The sequence below is a fragment of the Cyanistes caeruleus genome, chromosome 1 (genome assembly GCF_971803275.1).
Source record: "Cyanistes caeruleus chromosome 1, bCyaCae1.hap1.1, whole genome shotgun sequence".
Lineage (NCBI taxonomy): Eukaryota > Metazoa > Chordata > Aves > Passeriformes > Paridae > Cyanistes > Cyanistes caeruleus.
Window position 1 is genome coordinate 24,781,485 of NC_141701.1, and position 20,552 is coordinate 24,802,036.

Genomic DNA, 20,552 nt, shown 5'->3' on the forward strand with positions numbered 1-20,552 from the left:
TTGAGAGTGTGAATGTACTTATCCCAACTGATTGAATTTGCAAGCCCAAAAGAAGGGAGGCTGCAGGGAGCCTGTATTACTTTTTTCTGCTTGTTTTCCAGGTGGCAATGATCAGTATTCACGTGGCAGGAGCTTTGCATTTCATTGTTCTTTATAGTCCTGTAGAGCAGATGTCTTTCCCAAGGCCTCAGAAAGTTCACATGTTTTAAGAGTCTTTTAGTAGGATTGCTGAATCTGGTTTTCATTACAAAGAAGTCCACAGATGCCCTTTTTAAACTTTTGCACTTGGTGGACTCAGACTGTTTCCCTACCATATTTTTTTCCTTCTGGCTATTACATTTAGCAAGGAGGAGTGGTAAATTAATGGCAGGTGCATGGATTTGGAGAATTACCAGCTCTAGAGTCATCACTGAAATAGCCTGTTTGTTATAGGAGGGCTAATTTTTCATATCAGACTCAAATCTGGAAGTATTCTCTAGATAAGTAGAATCCAGTCCTATCTGTAGCCATGATACTGGAATAAAGAGTAGCAGGGTGCCAGAAACCAAGGGGAAGAGCACCAATAGTCTTTCTCATTTGAGATGAATAAACATGGTTCTGCCCATGTGGAATACATGTATTTCACAGACTGGGTCTTCTATGCAATATTTGCCCCTGCTCACATCACCTTCACACTTGTGTGAAGTTGTGAAGAGGAGGAGGGGGAATGGGCAATGGGAGGAAAAGAGAGGTGGGTTTTACTAGCTGACTTGCGTCCCTTTCCTAATGGACCTTACCAAGCTTTCTAGTTTTCATTATCTAGTGCTGTTGCATCACTGGAAGGGAAATCTCTGTCTTGTTTCATTTGCCCCAATGGAAGAGCAGCAAACTTGAATTATGAGAACTGAGATTGAATTTAGTGCTTGTCAGTTATATAGTTCTAAATGAAGATATTTTTCATGCTTAGAACATTTCATATTGATACATTTCTATAGTTTATTCACAAGTAAGTAAGAACAGCTGCATCACTTATGAACGTTGGCTCCCAACAAACAAACAAAAAAATTCAAGGCTGGGGTGTGTCTATGCCAAATTTCAGCCTGGAGTGTATTTTTATGAATAATAAACTCCTGCCATTTGTAATAGAAATTCTGAAAGATCTTTTAACCATTTCATGGCAAAAGTATAAGTGTGGGACTTAAGAGAGAAGAAACACATTTTCTCCCTGGCTAGCTTCATCTCATGACTTAGCAATTTTTGTGGTTTCTGCAAGTCTTTCCCAGCTGTTCTAAAAAATTACTGTACTCCTGATACATTCTATTATCAGATATTACTGACTTCTGAAAAATAATGCTGCAGTGGTCCTGTCCTGCTAGTAAGATGTATCGACTGGATGAATATATTGGAGTGTCTGACATAAATCATCTTCCTGTCATGCTTTCTTCACTCTTATCTTCTGAATTTCCTTGGATATATGATGCCTTTTTTTTTTATTCCTAATACATATGGCTTCAATTATTTTCCCATTTGCTATTGAGTATTTTAAGTTATTTCAAGTCTTTAATGAATAATATCTGACCAAAGAATAGTATGGAGACCTTCACAATGTATAATCCATGGGACTGAGGAGGGATTGTATAAGGAAAGCAAATTTGTAATGCAAGTTCAGCGTTCATGGTATGCTACACAGATGATCTCTGTATTGAGTATGAGCAGGATGATAGAAGGAGTAGACAAAGTCAGAGGTGTGTTTCCATGAATCCAGTGGATCACTGAAAGAAGACATTCACATTTCAGAATTTCGTCACTGTAATATAATACTAATATTAATACTATAATATCCCACTTTCCAGGGTAGCCTTAAAATGAGAACTTTGCAATATTGATTATGAATGTAAAATCACATCTGCTTGGGCAAATAGGATTTTTGTATACAAAACCACTGGACGAAGTTTTAGAGGAAAGGTTAAACTATTTGACTATAACAGTAATGAAAGCTCATGTACAAATAGGTAAACTTAGTGATTTGAAAAAGGCCAGACACTCTGCTTTAAGCATTATAATTTAGCTTTGGAATTAGGCATAAAGAACAAAAAAGACGTGTACACATTAGGAGGGAAAAAATGAAAAGGACTTACTAAAAAAGCCAAAGCAATTGTACTGAGGCATTATCCCTATGAGCAGTTTCTTCACAGATTATTCTTTTTCTTCTTCTTTTGTGACTGTATTTGTACCTTGTCTTCTTTAACTTAAATAAACTATGGTTAATAGTTCATAATACAACAATAAAAGGCCTTTCAGACAGTGGAATTATCCCTGAGAGATATCAAGTGTTTCAAGCTTCATTATTAAGTTGAGATGAATGATTTATACCATTTCTACCATTTCTGAATGTCCTCCTCTGAACTCAGTTCATATGGACTCTCAATAATCAAGCCCTGGGCTACACTCGTGGCTGCAAGAGATAGTCCCTGTAACTTGTAGAAAGTTCATCTAGAAGAATTTGTGTAACGCTTTTCTACAAGCAGATGATGTCAAGCAATGGTTTTATTAGTGTTTACTTAGACTGATCTCCGTATCTCTGAGTTTGGATATCTGCAAATAATGTTGCAGTTCAGAATTATGATCATTCAGAATTCAGTATTATTTACGTTCACCAGAATGTCTTGTATTGCACATTTATATGTGCATTAGAGATGACTAACCAAGAAAAGTTCTAATGAAAATTTTTGTTTTGATTTCAATGAGAGGGAAAAACATAATCTACCTTTAATCTTTTTATTTGCTGGCTGATTCCTATGGAACAATTTATTTTTCTACTAGTGGATATCTATCCATACATGTATTTTGATGTCACTTTGGAGTAACAGATTCTACACTGATTTGTCGGATCTTGTTTCTGTCACTGTCCATGTTAAGCATGGTTGTTCCATTGTTTGAATCCCTGTGTTACAGAGTAGCTGTTTAAAATGCTGGACTGTGTTTTTAATATGTTAAATCTTTTCAACTGAAATAAATGCTCACATTCTTTATATTATCTTCGTGTGACTTTCATTAAATATGCTTTTTTTACTCTAGGGAAACAAGATTATAAGAAAACCAGGCCTATGTTAAGAGCTACAAGATTAAAAGCAGAGGCCAAGAAAACTGCACTAGGCGTAAAGGTAGAGACTTCTTTGATAGCTCAAACCACCTTTCTGTTTGTTTCTTTTCCCAGTAGATGTACTGTGTGAATATTGATTTCTGAGAGATATTGTTTATGACACTTCAAAATCTAAGTAGAATGCTAGAACCTGAAATATTTATGATAAACTTTTTACTTAACCCTAAAATGACTTTAATTTTTGAAGTGCTGAAAGATTTTACATAGTCTGCATCCTTATTATGATGCATGCTTACCTTAGGGTTTAAAGTACAGTGTGCTTAGAAAATTGATGGTTTTAGGGAGCTGGTCTACACACAGAACAAATTCTTTAACTATTTCATATAGTTAGACAAATTACAATAAGCATCTCCCATGTTCCTCTTCTCATCCTATACCAGTAGTAATTTAAAGACTGGATTTGTTAAGTACTGTTTATTCTCAGCATTATTGTCTCAGTCTGCATCCTTGTGTACTGCCCCTGACTTGGAAAGAGAAGGCTTAACTAACAGCAAAACATATGGAAAGGTACTAAACTTTATTTTAAAAATGTCCCTTTTTCAGGCAGATATGAAGTATAACAATTACTTTTGATCACAGCTGTGAATATTAGCAAGGAGGAAAATTAGAGATATTTTCTGTTATCTACTACCCAGTGTCATCAAAACCGAATCTATCTGAACACACATTATTTATGCTGCCAACACTATTTTTTCCTCAAACTTACTTTGTTAATCTAACTGATACAGCAAGAGTAAAACCTGAGGAAAATAAAAAAGTGGATCCATTACCTGGATATTCTAGTAAAAGAAACCTCAGAAATGTTAAAAGGAGAACATTTCCTTGTTTCTGGCAGATGAGAAATCAATTTTTTCAAGTTATAGCTTATAGCAAATGCAAAGGTATTACTACCAAGCTGTAACAGCTGTTCAGCTGCCAGATGATGTATTTGGTTGTCTTCCAGAATTTGCTATTATAATCACGAAACAGTGCTTTCTTTTTGCTCCTGATTGCTGATCTCGATCAAGCATTACCATGCGATGCAGTATGTTTTCACAACATAATCTCCTCAGTTAGTGCTGTGTGTCAGGTTTTAATGAGAAAAAGTAGATTGCCTTTTTTGTTTAAAGGATAAATTATTAACCTTTTGAGTTCTTTTTCCTTCCTTTCTTATTAAATTTCCCTTCTTCTTTTAATTTTTCTTTCAATGATGTGACCTTTTAAGAGTGGTGTTCTACTTGGAGACTTAGTGTACAGCCTAATTCTTTTAAAATATACACATTTTTTGCATATCTTTCACTAGTGAGAAGAGTTTGAGATTTGGTCCTTCAAAACCTGTTTAATTTTCTTAAGTAATTCTTTCCTAAAAATGTTGATGAATGGGAAGGCATATGTGTAATCATACATGTAATGAAGAATTGAATACTGGTGAATAAAGGACTTCTGCCATCAAGGTGCACATGTGCTCTCCAGGTCCTAAGTGGGGGTGTTTCTGGGGTTCTGCTAGTTGCACTGTGTGATGTCTCAGGTTTACAATTCTGCTTCTGCCTTAAAAAAAAAAGAAAAAAAAAATTGAAATATTTTTTTCCAACTTGAATATTTTTTGTGCTTCTGGACCTTAAAAAAAAAAACCCTGAATCATCCCCAAATAGATCGCAGCAATTTATTTTGCTTGCAAATTGCTGAATTTGGAGCTGAGAAAATCAGCTGGGAAAAGCTGTCAGAGCTGAAGCAAAAAGGAAGGTAAGTTGGGCACCTTTCCCTTCCGGGATTTGCTTGTAGGGGAAGGAAAGCAGGGCTTTTGATTGGATCCTTTTCACTGAGTCTGCTTAATGCCAACAACCTCAGGCTTTCTAAATGTTACAATACTTCTACCAGAACATGGACAATTTCTGTAGAGTAAACTCTGCACTTTGCTGACAGACTCTACAGTGCTTGGCATGGAAGCGAGGTGAATTTAATGTCTTGAGGTAAAGGTACACCTCTTCCCACCTTGCGATGACAGCTCTTCACCCTGCTCAATCCCTCCAGCAGCAGAACTTCACCATGGGCAGTAGACGCTTCTGGAGTGTCTGCAGGGAAATCTCCTTCCTTACCCCTGGAGAGGCTGCTTAGTTGTGAAGCCCCATAACCTATACCCCTCTCTCAAGCACAGCTTGTTTTGCTCAGTCCAGTGCTAAGATCTTTCAGCTGTACAAGTGCCATCTGTTTACATCCATCTTCTGCACCTATCCTAAATACTTCTCAGTTGTTTTCTGGATAATTTTTGAAATAATTCTTGACAATTTATGTTTGGTATGACAGCAACTGGCAGGACAGAAGAGAACACAATTTGTTCTTCAGATCCCTTGACCATTTGTCCCAAGGCCCTGAGGTCCTGCTTGATCATCCTTAATCTTGTTGGGACTTTGTATGTGTCCACCTGGAAAACCAGTGGGCAATAGTCAGTGGGCCATGCCAAGCTGGGAAGTTGCTTGGTGATTTCCCAAATGCTCACACACCTCCCTATGGGCTGGGTCCAGTTGGCACACTGGGCCCTCCATTCCTCTCAAAAGGGAGTCACCAATGACTACTACCCTTTGTTTTTTATTAATTGAGAAGGTTTTGATGCAGGGGGTGGGTTGCCCTGCCCTAGACAACCCCTCCAACCTGGATGGATCCTCATCCACATTCTCATGTCCCTGGTCCTCATATTCCAGGGCCTCATATCTGTTGTTTGAGAGCACCTAGAGAGGTGAGGTAGGTCAGGAGGGAATTTGCCTGCCACCACAAGCTGAAACACATCCGCTCCCTACTGTCTCTTAAGAGCTCCTTCTTTTCCCTGGGATGAGTAATGGTAATAAGCAACATGATTCACCTTCCAAAGGCTGGGATTTTAGTTTTTTATTATGTAGGCCCTAATTCTATGCTGTAGCAGTTGATTAACTTCAATCTGTGTTGAGAGAAAAAAACAAAAAGTGATATAACTACTATGCAATGTAATAAGCAGGCAATTTCAATAGAGATGTCTGAAGTTCCTTTAAATTTTTGAGAAGAAACCAGACACATACACATATTTGGAATGTGTTTTATTTGTTTATATACGTATCTATTCATTATATGATGCAGTATGCAGCATTTCACAATAAATTAAGCTTTTAAATAAATAAATAAAAAGCTAAGTTGAAGCTAATAAAAACATTGTACAGGAAGGATAAATGTAAAAGTACAAACTTTCTGGTAAAGAGTCATATGTTTGTAGTTCTGTGAAATAATAAGCAAACACAGTAAGTACCATACAGCCATTTGAAACAATAGGCTTTTTTATGTTATTGGTAACTCTAGGGTTGTTTTGCATTAGTGTCTTGAAGAACTTACATGCCTGGCTGTAAACTAAGACTTAGTGTAGTATTTAGGGCAGAAAAAAAGAGGACTAGAAATTAGTGAAGGGATTTTAGCCCTTAATTTCTATGATGATAATGAAATTCAACTGTTGTGTATCTCACCATGAGAGCTGACAACATTAGCTTAAAAAAGGCCCTATAAATGACATAAAACTTTTCAGAGCCAATCCCCTGGAGATTCTTCACATTTCATCGCTGGCATACTAATTAGCTTGTCTTGTCAAACTTTGATTGCCTTGTCATTTTAATGCAAGGTTTAAAGTAACAAAGTTTCTTTCAGTCAGTGGCATTTACTACTTTTTAATTTCCCCAATGAGGGATTTTTATCTGTGTTGATAATGTCAGAGAAGCAGCTGAGCACTAATAACTCTACAAAGTTAGTTCAAGCAGGGTGACCATCCTAGTACTTGGTGTGTCATATTTGCTCTTTAAACATGTTTAAAGATTAAATATTGTAGCAGAGCTATTGCACTGGCTCTGTTTGCATATGTGACACTAATGTAGACAGTGCCAAAATACATTGTGTCTCTTTGAAAAGCAGGACCCCTGTCTCAAGAAACAACTCCAAGTGAAAGCAGCATGCTGTATGTCTCCTGGTGTTTGGATAAGACAAAATTCTTTGTAGCAGTACCCAAAAGGGAGCCTCTGAACTTATCTCTGTGTCCCTTCACATGGGGCTTGTGCTGCTGGAAGCCCAGCTGCCCATCCTTACCAAGTAGAGCAGGAAGGATTTTCCACCACGGGCGCTAGCTCTGCTCTCAGTGGATGAGGAAAACATGCCAGCAGGAGGGCAACAAGGAGAAAATGGTTTGAGAAGTGTGGAAGCTTGGCCTCCAGATAGCTGGAGTTTGTTTGGTACGCAGAGACCAAAAGTTATTGGAGGTCTTGGGGAGAGATTTTTTCACAGGCTGCAAGAACAAATCAATGGTCCATAGGACAACTGATGAAGTTTTCTCTCTTCTTATAAGTTAGGTACAAATCTTAACAGTAGTATTTGCAAAGTACTTGTAAAGACATAATTAACTGCACAATATCACTCCACAGAGAATTATTAACAATACAGTACATCAATTCAGATAAGGAAAAAATATTTCCTAAACAAAATGAGAGTTTACTGTCTGTCAATCATTTGCATATCTGCTTCATCTGTTGTGTAGTAAGATACCTCACTATGGAGACTTTATCTCATCTGGAACAAGTTAGATAGGAATAGATAACAACACATTCCTAGTGTATTTTAGCAAAGGATATTCTCTGATTTCATGCTGTTCGTAATCTGCTAAGTTAGTGAACTACATTTGACAAGATACACTTTCATAGCTTTGTAGAAATTAAGGCCACAAGAGACTGTTAGATCATTTGATCTGTAAGTTTATATATTGTAGATCATAAAACTTCATCCAAATACTTTCTGCAAAGTCCAAGCACTTTGTTATGGCCAAAACTTATGTGTCTTACAAAATGCAGAGCAGCTTAATGTGTCAGCATTACCTTGGAGCGGTAGATCATCTTTCTCAAGATTTCTTATGTCTCTACTTAGGACCAGTCTGTAGCACTTCAAAGAATAATCAGCAACAGCAAAACATCAAATCCTAGAAATGAAATCGATGTAATTGGACAAAAATGTCAGCAGCAAAAGAAAACTTTTGATGCTATATAAAAAAAGTCTGAGCAGTTAAACATAGGGTGCTATTACTTTTAATAACCTCATACTTTGGGGGCCCAGAATGCAGTACTGACCATGGAAGTAATCTGAGTTTTCTTAGGTCTCTGAAGGAGAGGAGCAGCTAGGAGAGCTGAGTTTGCTGACTCCTGGCAGCCAGGTCCTTCTTTTGATACAAGCCCAAGCTGAAGTATTCTTTCCAATTGCTAAATAAAAATTCACTTTTTTCAGAGAGATCACATGATAAAAAACTCACAGGTACGAAAGTCCATATTTTCCTGAAGAATGTTCAATCATTCTTGCTCCTAGCAAGAATAGCATCTTAGTTTAAGGCTGAACTTATCTAACTGCAGATGGGCCTTTAAAGTTTCTTGTAAACAGGATAAAAGGACCCCACACTGTGAAATGCTTTACTTAAATACAGGTGTATATAATTATATGCTGTAACCAAACTGCCTCTCATTCTTCTCTATGATAAAATAAATACCGGTCATCTCCCTGCTGGAAATCCCTCCACCTTTGTACATCCAGAAATCACACTGAGGGAGTAGTTACCCATGAAATCCAAAGACTCCACTTTATAAGGACTGTCTGCATCTTTGATATCTGTATATATTATTTTGCATTTAGTTGTAAAATGAATCCTGTTGCTTTGTGAGCATATCACCAGGTGTTTTTGATGACTCTCTAATAGTACCTTGTTCTCATTGAGACAACAATGATCTTTTCTTCCATTTGAAATTTTCACAGTAAAAAATAAGAACCTAAAAGGTGTAGATGAAACTTCATAAATTACTTTTGTTGCCTTCTTTTAGCAGTAGAATTTCCTGCATTAAGGAAGTAAACATTCATTTATAAATATATATGATTTTGTTGAAACTGACTCATGGTTGACTCATGGTCACAGTGAATATAACCTAACGTCTTCAGTTAAAAACTACATGAGGTAAAAAGATTGTCAATTCCTATATATTTATTTTCACAGGTATCCTTGGTCAGCATGATTTTCTTTTTGTCTCTTTTCAGAAAGAGCTAGGGAGAGGTTAGCATTTCGAAGAGAGCAATTTGTAGTACTCTGCCATTTAGTTTTAAGCAGATTTCAGGTAAAAACAGTGTGATTCCATTTGAAGAACAATTAAAAACCATGTAAAACCCCCCTGACATTTCCTGGAAGTATGATATTTCTCCATACGTTTAGGATATGATGCTGCCATACACAGTGTCCAGATTTGTGTTATCATAGCTAACATTTTTTCCTCACCCCCTCTCCTGGTTAATCTTGTTTAGATCCCAGTTCTGCCACTTGCTCTATCAGGGTGAAACTGAGTACATAATCCAAGTCTTTTGGCATGAGAGACATAAAACTGACAAAAAATGATAGAATTAAATTTTCATTATGCTGTAATGGTATGTGTTTCCTTTATGAAAAGTTTCTGGAAAACTTAACCAAACTGAAATCAGTAGGGTTCTACATATATTATTCTATATGTAAAATAATAAAATAGAAAATTCTATTCCTTTTTAAAGGCTTCTGTGACGGTACTTTGGGATTTGAGAGCAGGAATGTTGTTTCCTAGTGTTCTGAACCGTGGTATAAAAGAAAAAAAAAAGGAGAAAAAACCCTCTGATCATTTTAAGTGTATTTCTATAGGACTTTTTCTCTATTCTTTAATTATTCATGGTGAAATTCTTTGAGTAAATGGATTTTGCAGAGGATGATGGGGATGATCCATAAAGTGCAAGAGAAAGGGAGCTGTATATGCCAAGCAGGGAGTATTTTAACATTTCATTTCTATGCATGACTTAAACTACAGATAGCAAAGCCTGAAAAGTATAAAACAAATTAAAATGACAATATATATCTGTTGTTGCAAATACAGTACGGTGGTGTAGCATCTCTGTTGCTATTTGCCTTGCAAAATTTATAAAAGTTCATAAACTGGATGCAATTCTTAGAAGGCTACATATCCCTAGCAGAGAGCCAGATGTGCTTTGTAAGGCCATTTATTTTAAATTTTTGTTACTCTGCCTTTTTCAGTAACTCAAAATTAAGGTTCTTGCATAATTCTCAGACCTGCAGTTTTAGTAAAGCTTTTCCATTCCCAGGGATAATAAATACTGATCACCCACCCAGTTCCTAATGGCTGTGCAAGGAAAATAATATTATCACAGTGCTACTCATTGTGAAACTTAGGCAGAGGAATTAAAGAACTGGTTCTGTCAAGCAGTTACTGGGCAGCCTGAGAATAAAACTCAAGATTTTCCCTTCCACTTCCTTTGAAACAAATCTTTAATGCAAAGGTTCCTGAAAAGTTTGCTGCTGCTACCCACAGCATTTCTTAAGGGAGACTGGGGAGAAGGGAGGGGAAAGGTAAACCTATTGTAAAGCAGAAAGCGTGGGAAGTATGGCATCCAAACAAGGGAAAAACTTTTTAATACTGGAATGAATTTGCTCTCTGTGTCAAGTGTGAATGGTGCCTTCATTGTATGGTTTTGTTGTCCACTCCTGAGCAGATGGAGCCTGCAGTTGTATGTCACTTGTTTATTACATCCTCTTAAGATTAGTAGCTGTGTGGCCAGATGGGTCTGGGAGCACAGCTGTGGATACAAGGAAATAAATGAAACCTGTCTGATGCTGCCATGCCCTTTTGTGAGATACTGACGTGTTGCAACTGCAACAAAGCAAAAATCACTTTCCTTTAATATATGAATGAATTAGATGTACTTTTTTTAAAAATCAAATCATGAAATCAGGAGGATGAAGTTCAATTCTAAGGAGGTTGGTACAATTCTAAGAAGAAAATGTAGTTGAAATCTGTAGCCAACAGCCTCAGCAAATTTGCAGGAGCAATTTTAATGTGGTAAAACAAATTTAAAGTACATCTCAATCATCCATATAAAATATAAAGCAAAGGTTTCTATAGAATAAAGAATATGTTCCTATAGAACATATGCCAACTAGGCAGTAGTATTTCAGAATTTATTAGATGGCATATGTTGAATTATTGATCCAACATTCTGATAAACTATATAATGCATTCATGTAAATGCAAATTAAATGCTGTTCTATAAAAGAATGCCAGATTATGGTCTAGACTTTAAAAAATGAAATGCACAGTTTTAACTCCTTCACGTCAGTGGACACAATGCTGGTCACCAACCTAGAGATGCTGGGTAGGATTAATCCCACGATGCACACAAGAGGTACCATCTTCATTCCCTTCTAGTCTAAAAGAAGAAATGGTCATTTTGGGGAAGAATTCACTTGGCTGCTTTTAGAGGACACAATGAATCTTACACCAAAGATGGACAGATTCTGTCCTTGGACAGTAAAGTGTGTCTTGTTGTCTTGATTCAATGTAGGCATCTCCTTTCAGTCCCACTGACAAAGGAGGTTTGATGTGACATCCTCTGTACAAATTCAGAACAGATGTTTTAAATCACTTTTTTTATTTCCTCATTTTAAATGTACATGGGGATTGTTCTGATGTAATTATTTTATAACTTAATATGAAGCTGAGAATTGGAGGGGAAGTTTTGCTTCTTTTCTTAGAAGGAGAGTGGGGTTTGGAGGTACAAGCTAACCTTTGGAGCATCTCAAGTGCACAATTTTAAAAATTCATCATGATGATCAAGAGTTAAGCAGTAGATGTTGTTAGCTGTAGAGTCATACTTTCTGTGAGCTGAAGGGACATAAGGATTTTTTTCTCAGATTTATCATTCATCTTTCATTGCCTAGCAAAATGAGACTCAGCACTATAGGAAGTGTGCTGTGCCTTACAGAAAAATAAAAACTTAAAAATGTGAAATACAGTGTCTTTGAAAGAAATAAAAATGAAAGAAATATAGGAAACAAAAGAAATACAAAGAGGATGATTGTACTGTAATTATATTTTTACAGAGTCCAGCCTTAAGATGATAGGCAGTCACATAATGAGTATAATGTGTAGTATAAAAACATTCTTCTGCTTCTGAAAGCTGCTATAAATCATGTATACTTTGGAAGTCTCTTTTATGTTAATTAAGGAAGATGCATCAAGTTGCAATATTTTATGGGAAGAGAATCAAGTGCAAGTGCAAATTGTTGTGCTTTTTGCCTTATTGCAGAGCAGAAGAAAGAAAAGTTTCATCCAATTCTGAAGGAGTTTGTAGTTCCATATTGTACTGCATGCCAGGAGGTTGGGAGGTAGAGGTAGCAATTTTCATTGACTTCCACCATACTGTGTTTGCTTCATTAAAAAATTACAAATTTGTTGGCAAAAAGCAGTAACATATTGCTAGAAAACATCAAAATTCACAGTGTAAATTCATAACTTAAATTTGTGTTCAAAACTGTGGTTTGTGAATTCTGTCTTTTTCTTTAAAAAAGAGGGAATAAGATAATAAAAAGACATAAAGCTCCTATTTCTAGGTAAGACTAAAGATTTTAAAGCTAAATATCTTCTTTCTGATGGTATATCAGACTCACCAAAATCTTTATTAAGTGAATGGATTCTACATTTGAAATGGTAACCACAATAGAGAAATCATTAAAGCATCAATGCCTTTATTCCTGATTATTTATTATTTATTATTATATTTATTATTATAAATTTATTCCTGATTAATCTGAAAATATGGTATTATTTCTAACAGGTTTTTGGTTTTGTTTTCTTTTATTTCTACAGGAAGTTGCCCTTGTCCTTGCAGCTATACTGGTATTTTTGTTGGCTTTCTATGCTTTTTTTTATCTTAATGTTTCCAATGAAGTTGACCTTGATCTGGATCCAGATGAAAACTAGTAGATGCAATGAATCTATCATCAAGATTTCTTCAGCTTCAACAAGACTACATAGGAACACACAGACTCTTCACTGTAAGACAGTAAATGATGCCATTTCTTTAAGTCCAAACTCTTAAAGAAGTTTTGCAATACATCAGTCACATTCCAGGTCTCCAAAATAAGAACACTTATGCCTGGCCAAGTGTATTTGTTTAACACCAAAGCCAGGAGCAACAATACAATACATGAAGTTTATTGTTTACATTATTTTTTTTCTCAGGCAGAGAATTTTGATTGTAAAAGACAGGTGCTACTATTATCATGGGTATTGATGCTGACTTCACAGAAGTGTCTGCCTTGACCAAATTTAGGAATCAGAGCTTCCTAATAACCAGATTAGTTTTCTGTTCCTTTCTGAAAAGAAGGCAGAAATACCAAATAAAGTCTTTTCTTCATTTGTGTTTAAAATATTTTAAAACCCCCTCATCCTTTCTGTCCCTTTTAATCTTTCTTGTTCATGTGTGCACATGCATGAAGATGGAAGACATGGTAGGAAAAAAAATCTTCTTACAGTCTGTCACCTTCTATATGGACTTAATTTTCTGTCATTCCAGATTCTGTGTGCCCGTATATCTGCAGTAATCTTTTTCATTCTTTTGCCAACTGTTCAGCACACATGTGTTCTGTTAGAAATGGCACCTGGATGACAGAAGCTCGAACATTCACATATGCTTCTGAAACACAGTTCTTTGCCTCCTGTGCTGTCTGAACTAGTGTAAATAGAAAGTTTAGTTGATGTTAGTTTTAATTAGTGTATTGGTCTACTATTCATATAAAGTCAAAATTGTATTTTAATTATGCTCTTCCTGATGGTTTTGGTTATCAACTTGCTCTACCTGTTAGGGGCATGTTGCATAAAATCATTCCTTTTCAGCTATACAATCATTTAATCATCAGACTAATGTGAGAGGCTGTAAGTAATATGAAAACAATTTTTTTTCTGGTATACTAATAACTTGTAAATCTTGGCTCCATTGCATCCTTCAGTTCTTGCAAAGTACCTTTCAAATTAGGCACTTTAGATAGAATTTTTGTTCCTTTTGGTAGCCAAAAGCTACTTGAAGAATTTGGTGTGTCAGAGCAGCTGCAGAGAGCTTTAAAATTCTGGCTTTATCCTGTTCTGCTTTGTGTTTGGCATATAACTGAGCTTGTGGATGTAAAGACTGCGTTTTGATCCTCTTAAAAATGTGATCAGTCTTTCTCTGAGATTCAGTTACGATTCAGTTTAATATCAAGAACATGTAGAGCCATCGGTGCTGAATGTAGCAAGGAAATTTAGGTAGACTGACTTTCAGAAAAGTTTTCATAATTCTGCAGTTAGTGAGCTAGTTTGGTTTTTTCTTTAACATGAATTTCAGAGCTGAATGTTAGATTTAATTGCAACTGAGGTATTTACTGTCTTGTTCCTGAGATGCCTGACTAAGATTTTGTATAGTGATTTTGAAGACAAAGGGATACAAATCACAGCAAATATTATAATGGGAAATATATTTCTTTTAAATTGACATAGTCCCATTATCACCACTTAAGAAACTTGGATCAATACAGTTAATTTTTAAAACATACAGTAACTATGACCATATACATTATGAGTCTCTAAGGATCCACTTCATAAGTGTCTTAGTCTTCATTCACTTTGTCATGCGAAACAGCTCATCTAGAAATTCAGAGTACAAGTCTTCCAAAAAACATATGAAAGAGAAATGTAGATATGCAAATATATCTCATTTTCTAATTATGACTGTTACAGACACAAAATCTTAACATTTATGCATGCTTTTGACTTATAGTCCACTACTAGTCCCACACATGACCGAACACCTCACAACTTGTTGAATATATTGTGAAGCATTATCTGACACATGGCCCAATTTCCAGTGGAGGGAAAAGCATATCACAAGCTGTCTCCTTGGATGTGACATGCCTTTCACTTCACCAGCACCCAACCACATGTCATAGAAGCTGCAGACCTGTCCTGTTACTTTACATTAGCAGTTTTCATTTTCTATAACATGCTGGAAGGATTCCTTCCTTAATGTCAGCATACAGCTCTCCAGGTCATGTATGGTCTGAGAAAGATGTGTAGTTACTCCCTTCATGCAGGTCATCTCGTAACCTGCTCTCTCAATTGGTCACATTAAAAAGCAAGCAATTCTTACTGAATGTCAAATTTATGAACATGAGGTTCCTAAAACAGGAATATTCCATTTCCCATAACTATGAATCAGACCAAGTCTAAAGTGCGTATGGATGTGATTCTGTCAGCTTCCCCAATGTGTGGCTTATAAGTCCATACTGCCCACAGTTTGCAGTTTGTCTGTTGTTTGGATTAGGTCTTTCTGTTTGCATGAAAGATCATAGAATCATGAAATCATTGAATGGTTTGGGTTAGAAGGGACAGAAAAGATCATTTAGTTCCAAAGTCTCTGCCATGGGCAGAGACACCTTCTACTAGGGCACATCACTCAAAGCCCCATCCTGGTCTCAAACACCTCCAGGGATGGGGCATCCACAGCTTCCTTGGGCAACCTGTTCCAGTGCATTACCACCCTCAGAATATAAAGAATGCTTTCCTCATGTCTAATCTGAAGTTGCTCCCTTTTAGTATAAATCAGCTAACTCTTACATTGTCACTACATCCTCTTATAAAAAGTCCATCTTTTTTGTAGGCTCCCTTCAGGTACTAGAAGGATATTCTCATGTAACAGGAAAATTTATTTTTCCTTAGACCAGGTAGACTTCTGTTCAGTCTATGTACGAAATACATAGTAAGTATTGCAGCAAATGCACGTCTTCTCTTATCAGTACAATAATTCCTAATGGGACATGTGACTTATTTTGCTCTTAATTATATCTGAGATTGATATATGCCTTTTGGATTTTGGACCATTTATCTTTGTATGAGTTGCTCAGTCTCTATTTTAATAAATGATTTTTTTTCTATTTTGATTCTCTTATTAATGTTGAACACATTGAATTATGTGTACATTTGAAAGGACATTAATGCAATCTAAACAGCACAATGTTCAAAACAAAGCACTGTTGTCAGTTTTAGAATATCTGGATTACTTTAGGCAGCACTAGCCACTAAACTCATACTAAAACTAAATGTGGCCTATGAATACTTAAAAGACAATGAAGAGATCTCCCTTTGGCATCCTACCCAATACTAATAGATCAGATCTCTTTCTGGAGTTGATCCATGCAGTTCTATCACTTCAGTCTTACAACAACACTTTTTTTTATTATAAAATTAGTAATTTTATATGCTTGTTTCAGAGAAGGATTGCTGATCAAATAATTTACACAGCAACCTGGCTTAATGAGTTTTTTCAAAGATATTCACCTGAAGGAAAAGGTAGACACTGGTAGTTGCCCTCTACTCCTGGAGTAAACTGAATTTCTTTCTAGCAGGGGTTATGGAAGAGATGCCTATACTGACTCCATGTGCTGTGGGTAGGAGCAGATGTCCTGTCTGGAAGAATCTCTGGCTAGGAAGGTGTAACAGTCTTCCAGCACTGATTTTGCCCAGTAAATCTTGTTAGGTGGTGTTCCTTTTCTCTTTGACTCTTCAAAAGCAGAACCAGTATGTAGACCATCTCAGGACAGAAGTCTCAGTCTAGTATTTTTACTAGTGCTTCTAGTGAACCTTGCCAAGGAAAGGCTCTAGCTCTACTACCTAGACTCCATAAACATATTTTACTAGGAGCTTAGGAGGCATGTTAAGCGCTTATTTCCCTAATAGACTTTAGAGATACATTTAAACTTTTCTTGAAAAGTGCTGTAGTTCACTGTTGCATGTCATATAGACATCATGTGATTCAGAATCAGCTCCTTCCGTGCATCAAAACAGCTCTAGCAGAACTTGTAGACTGGGAGATTGTGCGTTGCAGGTAACTACAACATGAGCAAACTTATCTGTTTACTTAGGTGTCCTCTAGAGCAGCTGACCTAAAAGTTTTGTTTGAAAACGTAGGTTTTGAACAACTCTACTAAAGGAAAGCACAGTGAAAGCCCTACAGAACTATTCATGCCTCTTCCATGAAAGTTGCTCCTATGGAGGAGGCTCATCTGCTGACTTAGGGCCAACTTTTGAATGCTGCCATTTTCAGAAGAAAAAAGCTGATAGGAGCTCCCAGTAGAGGGATGACTGATAAGGGATTGTCCCTGTAAGGCACAACTGAGCCAGTTGGTTAAGGTCAAATGCATTCAGGACGATTCTCTGTAGAGAACTGTACTTGAAAAGCAGAGTAGGCAAGTTAGAGTGCAAATAAAAAAGATGCTACAGATCTTGATCACATTTCAAGTTCTACTTACAGTAGCATAGTAATTAGTGGTGCTTATGACTAAGAAAATAACAATATGGCACATCAATAAGACAGCAGAAATGTGATGTTGGAACTGCATCCTAAAAGATTTTACAGTGGATTATGCCTGCACTTTGGGAAGTGAAGCCATGAGATGAATAAATTGGCAAAGATTATCTGTGCTCTTATGCTTACAGTATTTTTCCCTGAAGGAGCCGGCGGAGATATTTTGCAGTACTTTTCCCCATCGTCTTCTTAGTTTGCTGTAATGCATTTTTGTAGATTTATTTCTTTCTACACTTTTCTGAGAGTGAAAAAATATTTTTTTGAAGTTCATCGATTCATTTAATTGACAGAATCCTCTACTCATCCTTTTATCCCCCCTTAATCACAATCAAATTAGAGGGGAGACAGCCAAAATGTTAGGTACCAGTGTCTCTCAAGCAGATGTCACACCACTATTTTTTAGCTCGTTTAAATGAATAAACATGTTAAACTGTGAAGTATTACATTTTAGATTTTTTCATTAAAAAAATGGGACAATCTGTTTACTGTCCTTAATTGAGACAACAGTCCTGGTGGTTGCCAGTTTTGGCAGTTGTAATGATGAACTATAAATATTGGGACAGACTAACTGATGATTGTGGAGGATAGTTCAAGTACAATACTCATTCTGCATGAATACTTTCTTCAGTGCTACATTTTTTCTAGATTCCATGATTGTTGTACTGGTTTTGCACGTTAAAAGCAAATAAATACCTGACTAGTCAATCAATAGGCTTGATTCTGTTGTCTTATTTTCCATAGCTACATAAAGCATAGAAAAGCTGTCCACCCTGGACCACAGTTCATGCCTTGCCCAAACTCTTCCTAAAAGGTGTATGTCCACGTCAGTTACAAATATGAGCTGCAAAGAGCTTTGTTTTGCTGAATTGTGGAAAAATGAAGCAACATAAAGTTCTTTAGTACTCTTTTTGCCATTTCACAAAGATATCGTAGAAATTTAAAATAGTGCAGCCATGGGAGGTGAATATGGAGTTTAGAGTTTGGTGACAGATGTGTGTCTATCGCACTTCCTCCAGAAGCAAGACTGGAAGAAAATCGAAGCAAAATGGCCAGTTCTTCCGGGAGCCAACCACCTCACAACTCACCATGTTGCTCAAGAAGAGCTAAGTCTGATATCAATTCAGAGCTACCACAACTTCATTTTCATAGGACAGTAAAAGGGCCACAAGAAGATAAAGGTGTCTGGAGCAAAGCAGCTTCTTCTTGGACCAATGGACCATTTATTTAAGTAAGAAAGAAACAGGGTTTGGGGATTTACATAAAGCATAAGTCAGAGTAGTTGCTGCTGCCTTCATGTGTAAAAAGGTCACATTATACCAAGCTAGAGTAGCTTTGTGTGTCTGTTACAGAGTTAAATGTAAGTGTTTTGATATTGGCAATGTCCACATTTCTCTAGAGGCACCTTCTCCTGTGAGACTATTAGCAGAGAGGAGGGGTGTGGAGGGAAATGGCAGGGGAGCCCTTTTGCTGACTCTGCACTTCTAAAGCGTCTCTCCTGCTCAGTGGGGAGCTGCTGGTGTTTAGAGTAGTCCTGGATTGCTTTGGACAGGCTACAAAAAGAATAGAGCAGAGCTTAACCTACAGGGTGAATCTCCTACCATTACTGGTGCCTGATTTGTTACCACAAGTAAATAGAAGCTGAAACATTCAGCCTTTTCACTTTTATTTATTAGGTTCTTGGGAAGGTGCCAGATTGTCTTTTGTTGTCCTTTTGAAACTGTTCTGCATAGTTGTTTTGCTGGCTGTGGGGGGCTCCTGTCCAGTCAAAGAATGCCAGATTTATACCTACTGCTCTTTGGTAGTACGAGGCATGCTGCCTTATCCTTTTTCAAGGAGGGGCAGGGGAGTGACCTGCCATGTCCCCTGCTCTCACCTGGCTGAAGCTGAAGAGGCTTCAAGTCACTATTACTGTGTAATGTAGTAAAACTTTTTCTGTTTTGGTGAAGACAGCAAATGGTGAATTCAGGGCAGCTTTATTTTGCCTTTCCTGCCTGAGGAATCTTCAGAGCCACAAGTGTGGTGAAACTCAGTTTTTTCCCTACTTCCCTTTTGATGACTTCCTTCAGCTTAAGATGAGCTGAAGTACTGTGCTTGTCTGCTTAAGGCAGTGCTGTTTTAACAACAGTACCATGGTTTTTTTCTGCCCTAAAGAGCTCATGACTGCAGGTGACCACGTTTATATTTATCTGTTCATTAATCATAGTCTTGAACTGCTCTTCTCAGGCAGTACTCTGCCTTTATTCCACTGTACTGCTCCAGTAATAACAGGATGCACTAAACAGAAAAGAGAGTAGACTGGCTTTTTTAGATCATTACCAAAGCCACAAATTAATTTAAAGTTAGGCAGTATATGTGGGGGCATTCTCCCAGTACACTGTATAGATGTTTATTTTGAAAAGCAGCCTGTTCTTGTGAATTATATTTGACACTTTGCATAGTCCTTGCACTTATCCATGGAGGCTTCTGAGTTCACATTAAAATAAGTTATAAACATGACTGTGTTATTCATGAGAATACATCTGAATTTTTTATTTTCTCATAAACTGATCATCAGCTGCCTTTAATTAATAGAAGAGTGCCCTTTATTTTTCAGTGATACAGTTTGGTCAAATATAGCTTCTTATCTGAAATGTTACAGAATGATAATTACATCCCTTTGGTTAAGGGTTACATCAAAATAAGAATTACTTGTAATATGTATGACTTTTTCTGGAGACTGCGATGATGAAATTTGGTAAATTCTCCACAGAAATATCAGATGTATGACTCCAACAAGAGCAATAGTGTTGAAATTGTTTCTTGTCAGTGGGTTTTACCTTATGTCTTAGGAAATTTTCAAGTTGATATTGGGATGGTATGGGAAATGCCTGAAGGACAAATGAAAGGACTGAAATAAATGCTCAAGAGACTGTTCCCATGCATTATTCAACCCCCCAAGTAGACACGTCTGCGACTGGGCTTATGTCAGTGTTATGGAGTGATGGGGAGGCAGCACATCTGAGACAGCCCACTTTGCTTGTCAATGTAGCACCCTCAAACCCACAGTAGCAAGTGTTTCTTCTACACTATATTAGGCTCCTATACACAGAAGTCTCTTACTAAATTAATTCCTATCTACAGAAAAAAGATAGATTCTGTTTCATACATCTTTACAGACAGAAAAAAAGAAAAAATGTTACCTGTGAGCAAG

General features: G+C 36.8%; 1 protein-coding gene across 8 annotated transcripts in view; it reads left to right on the plus strand.

The window, feature by feature from the left end:
* The window catches only part of TRIQK (triple QxxK/R motif containing), a 61,002-nt gene extending 42,931 nt beyond the window's left edge, over positions 1 to 18,071 (plus strand). For 4 of the 8 annotated variants that reach the window (XM_086882931.1, XM_086882898.1, XM_086882887.1 and 1 more), the window contains exons 4-6: positions 3,058 to 3,143; positions 12,280 to 12,353; positions 12,835 to 18,071. In XM_086882931.1, coding sequence (XP_086739057.1) covers positions 3,058 to 3,143; positions 12,280 to 12,353; positions 12,835 to 13,066 — 392 coding nt within the window. In that variant the 3' untranslated portion in view covers positions 13,067 to 18,071. The remainder of the gene's footprint in view (positions 1 to 3,057; positions 3,144 to 12,279; positions 12,354 to 12,834) is intronic. The other 4 variants (XM_086882910.1, XM_086882918.1, XM_086882923.1 and 1 more) reach the window with 1 other exon arrangement.
* The last annotated feature ends 2,481 nt before the right edge of the window (positions 18,072 to 20,552 follow it).